At 35.2% G+C, this 5,000-nt stretch overlaps 1 protein-coding gene across 1 annotated transcript in view; it reads right to left on the bottom strand.

The window, feature by feature from the left end:
* The window catches only part of LOC122252065 (protein Cryzl2), a 6,560-nt gene that overhangs the window by 875 nt on the left and 685 nt on the right, over positions 1-5,000 (bottom strand). The window contains exons 3-8 of the mRNA XM_043014318.2: positions 4,560-4,621; positions 3,914-4,079; positions 3,135-3,326; positions 2,334-2,432; positions 1,217-1,299; positions 636-782 (exon numbers count right to left, since the gene is read on the bottom strand). Coding sequence (XP_042870252.2) covers positions 636-782; positions 1,217-1,299; positions 2,334-2,432; positions 3,135-3,326; positions 3,914-4,079; positions 4,560-4,621 — 749 coding nt within the window. The remainder of the gene's footprint in view (positions 1-635; positions 783-1,216; positions 1,300-2,333; positions 2,433-3,134; positions 3,327-3,913; positions 4,080-4,559; positions 4,622-5,000) is intronic.

Below are 5,000 nucleotides of genomic sequence, written 5' to 3'. Positions count from 1 at the left end.
TTTCTCTACTGTCTACCTCCCTCTCTTTCCCGTTCTCTACTGTCTACCTACCTCTCTTTCCCTTTCTCTACTGTCTACCTCCCTCTCTTTCCCGTTCTCTACTGTCTACCTCCCTCTCTTTCCCTTTCTCTACTGTCTACCTCCCTCTCTTTCCTTTTCTCTACTGTCTACCTCCCTCTCTTTCCCTTTCTCTACTGTCTACCTCCCTCTCTTTCCCTTTCTCTACTGTCTACCTCCCTCTCTTTCCCTTTCTCTACTGTCTACCTCCCTCTCTTTCCCTTTCTCTACTGTCTACCTCCCTCTCTTTCCCTTTCTCTACTGTCTACCTCCCTCTCTTTCCCTTTCTCTACTGTCTACCTCCCTCTCTTTCCCTTTCTCTACTGTCTACCTCCCTCTCTTTCCCTTTCTCTACTGTCTACCTCCCTCTCTTTCCCTTTCTCTACTGTCTACCTCCCTCTCTTTCCCGTTCTCTACTGTCTACCTCCCTCTCTTTCCCGTTCTCTACTGTCTACCTCCCTCTCTTTCCCTTTCTCTACTGTCTACTCTCTCTCCCCTCTACCTCACTCTCCTTTCTCTCTTTTTTTCTCCTTCTCCTTCTCCTTTTCCTCCCTCCCATAACTAACCAAAATACTTACCTGTAAACTGAATTGTCAGCATCCCTATAGTGCGTGAGAGAGAGACCAATTAGAGAGACAGCTTTGGGCAGGAGTTGGCTTGTCTCGATGTGTGGGATGACACGACTGGCAAAACCCGCAACAATTACACTTCCTTCGTGCGCAATACTGGAAGGAATAGTTTGCATGAGGTTGGTTTATGTTGTGCATTATTGTGTTCGGTCAGTCTATACAATAACTCCCAAACATGATTAGATACAAAAGTTTTTTTTTTTTCACTTATTACACAATGCAAACTCCACTAATAAGACAAGATTTTATAAATTCACCATTAATCACATGTGACACTTGAATGAGATAAAGCCTTTGGATGAAGATCAAGCAAATGTATATATTTATTAATTCTCCCATTCTCTCTTTCTCTTTTTCATAGCTCTTTCTCTTCTCTCTCACTCTTTTTTCACTCTTACTCCCATCTTCACTCACTCGCTGCTTTACAGACTTACACTTACACTCGCTCTCTCTCACTCACTCACTCACTCACTCTCTCTCTTCCTTTCATCTTCCTCTTTCTCAAATTTATCAAATCTTAGCTCACTTACCATGAAAGCGTTTCATTAAACACATCTCCACCGACAGCATCAAATATGACATCTACTCCTTGCCCTTTTGTCACTTCATTTACCTACAATTCAGAGGATCTTTGATAAGTATCTTGATAAAAGTGATATTGTAAGTTGATGAACAAGAACATGAATAAAATTAGTTATAAGTGAATATCATACAATTTAAATTTAGTAAAATATGAATAATGTATTTATTCATCTTTTGTTTTAATTCAATTTCCTGCGAGTTATTATTAATTTCACATCTGTCTATGATCATGTAAATCATGCTTGCCAATCTATTCTAACATGTTTTTTGGGTCATTTTTACCTTCATGATGTTATTAACATCATATATAACTATTAATATCATTATTGCTACTGACATTATCATCATCATAATCACTGTTATTATTATTCCTATTTCTCATTATGATAATCATCATTATAATATTAACCCACACAGGACGGGTGGTACAGCATGTGTACCGCGCATTCAAAAGCCCAGTTGCCGGGCGGCACAGTATTGTGCCAGCCATTCAATTGATTTAGGCCTAATAATTCGAACGCCCCGGCATTTGGACATTCAAGGCTAGAATTCCCCCGTCGGGAATGGGTTAAGATATCAATTCTTGTTTTGCTTAACTAGAAAACAATAATCTTTGAGTATGAATAATTACAAAACCTAGTCTAATATTACACAAACCAATACAATACTCTGAGCACAATCAATCTACGTGAACCAGTCTGAGAAACTGTTATATTGCAAAGTAAAATTGCAACTTTTTGTCATCAGTAAATTCTATGGCTAATAATATACACAACATCACTGTATTCAATAATTAATGATATCCATGGCCTCACTACATTCTGTGATTTGCAGTAAATCAAATTAGGTAAATATGTTGCAAATAAAAGGAATATAAATAGTTATAAATTGATAAAAATATTCATAAATACATAAATGTATAAACATCAATATAAATGAATGAAATCACATAAAAAAAAGTAAAAATAATATAAAAAATACCCAGCCAAAACAAAATTCAAGCAACAAATAAAACATGCGAGCCCATAATGAAGAGGTTGGCTCTGACCCACCTGTACCACGTACCTTGGCCTCCACGTGCTTCTTGTTGTACTTGAGAGCCGCCCAAGCACCCTTCTGTCGCACCAGGTCGGCCTTGTCCTCGGTGCCACACACGCCTATGACCTGGGGGGGGAGTGAGGAATTCTTTAGGGGGGTGGGGGTTGGAGTGAGAAGTTAGTTATATTAGATGGGGGGGGGGGGGGGGGGGGCTTTGTTATGGGAAAGGGGGGGGGGGGTAGAAGTGAGGAATTGATTATAATAGGAATATGTGGATATATAATGATGGTGGTGGTGGTGGTGATATATAAAGATTATGATTATGATTATGATAATGATAATGATGACGATAATGATGATAATGATGATGATGATGATGATAATGATGATGGACAATGATCATGATGGATGCATTACTAAGAAAACAGTAATGAAAATAATGATCAGAAAGATACAACTACAACAATAACAACAACAAAATAGTGAAATATATATATATATATATATATATATATATATATATATATATATATATATATAAATATATAAAATAGAATAAAGATAAACCTAAATACAATAAACACATAGCATAGAATGCACGTGTAGAGAAAAATAAAGTAGACTTCAACTTGAGTGAGAAGGCATTCTATCAGGAAATATTTATTTTGACAATATAAGAAAACAGTATAAGTTCATTAATATATATCATCATTATAATATCAACATCATCTTTATCCCCTCCATCATCATAACCAATACCATCATTTTCATCATCATTATCATCAAAAAATCATCACAAACAGCCAGTCATTTGACTCAGAACCCCACCTTGGCTTTGTAAACATTGGCAGCTAAGTCGACCGCTGCCAAACCCAAGCCTCCTGCGGCAGCTGTCACAAGTACAGTCGAGTTCTCGTTAATTTCTGCTCGTCGATTGAGGCCAATAAGTGCTGTTGCGTAAGTGTCAGCAAGGGCTGCCCCATAATCAAAGCTAACAGCGTGGTCCACTGGCCAAAGGTCCTGTTACAAGGAGACATAATTTAGCATCAGCATTGAGGAGAGAGGATGCTTATCTAAAGAGCTGAATACCTTACTGTGTTTAAGGATTAGATTACTTGTGTATTTTTGGGGTGAAGACATTAAAAGACTTTTTTCATGGTAAGGTGTTAAGAAAGGAATATACTGGCAATTTTTTTTTCTTACTTTCTTTCTAATATTGGAATATTTGATATTTTGTATATGGAAAAAATAAAGCATATCAGAAATAAATATAAATAAATAAAAAAAGTAAAAAAGTAAAAAATAAAAATAAAATGCAACAATTAATTCACTGATTACAAATCTGACTTGCATTTCCTTTTTCAGTTTTCTTGTTTATTCTATAAACATATTCCTCTTTTAATTTTTTTAGTGATATAATTGAGAACATACTATTCCATATCTAATCTCTTTTTGGCTAAACACTATGAATGTGAATCACATATTTATAATACTATCACAATATTTTCAAAACTTAGAATGCAAATCTTATTTCATTTCATCTTTCAATCCTACAAAATTAATAATCTATTGCTAAATCACTCATAAAACTGGCACAATCATCTTACTCCTTCTGACAAAATGCACTCCTCTGCAAATCCTCCAAGCTTCTCCTTGCTGATTCCGATGACACGGCCCCCATTCGCCAGCGTCTTTACATTTGCTCCCACCTCAATGACTTCACCGCAGATCTCGAAGCCAGGTACGAATGGGGTTTTTATGACATGGTCGTATCTATTGGGGAATGGGAATTGAATTAAAGAAATCATTCAGCCAAGTAAATTATCACACTGTGGACACTCTAAAGAAATATATATGAAATACACATGAAATCTGATACTAATTGTGATTTAATCTATTTACATTTGAATTCAGTAAACACTAAACTCACACACAACTCACTTATGCACACAAGTTAGTAACCCCTACACTACAAGCTATTTTCACATTGCATTTTTCCTTTTGTTGAAATTAAAAGCTATTTATTCTTTTAGTTATGATAACCTACCATACCAAACACTTATTTGCATTCCTATTTCATACTATATGTCAAGAAAACTTATTAAAGTCTGATTCTTTTTAACCTCTTCATCAACTCATTTAAACAAAAATTAATAATAATAATAATAATAACAAAAAAATAAAGAATAAAAGGTGATCACATACACCCCAGTACTGTACACCAAAACCTAAAACTTGAGTGACTAAACTTACTTGTTATCAACCATGAGTACATCAGAGGCATTGACACCACAGCTGTACACGGCTACTCTCACCTACAAGGCAAAGCTTATGTTGCATAAGAGGAAATCTGTATCATATGAAGTATATCATTCAGTAGAGATAAATAAGCTGATGGATATATCATGAGAGAGAGAGAGAGAGAGAGAGAGAGAGAGAGAGAGAGAGAGAGAGAGAGAGAGAGAGAGAGAGAGAGAGAGAGAGAGATAATATACACATAATTTTACTAAAATAAGAACTATAAGATATATGCCTTCTATTTCAATATGTGATGGTAATAACTCATAATCATAAGAATAACAGTGATTACCTAATAAAAAAAACAAAAAGATGAACAAATATAAATAAAAACAGCAATAAAACAATAACAATAATAATATGATGATACTACAATTTCAAATAATAAAAAGAAGA

This window comes from Penaeus japonicus, unplaced genomic scaffold (assembly GCF_977035675.1).
Source record: "Penaeus japonicus unplaced genomic scaffold, GWHDUDI00000001_assembly GWHDUDI00000013, whole genome shotgun sequence".
Taxonomy (NCBI): Eukaryota; Metazoa; Arthropoda; class Malacostraca; order Decapoda; family Penaeidae; genus Penaeus; species Penaeus japonicus.
The sequence above is the reverse complement of the archived record's forward strand: the minus strand, read 5'-3'. Positions and strand labels throughout refer to the sequence as shown.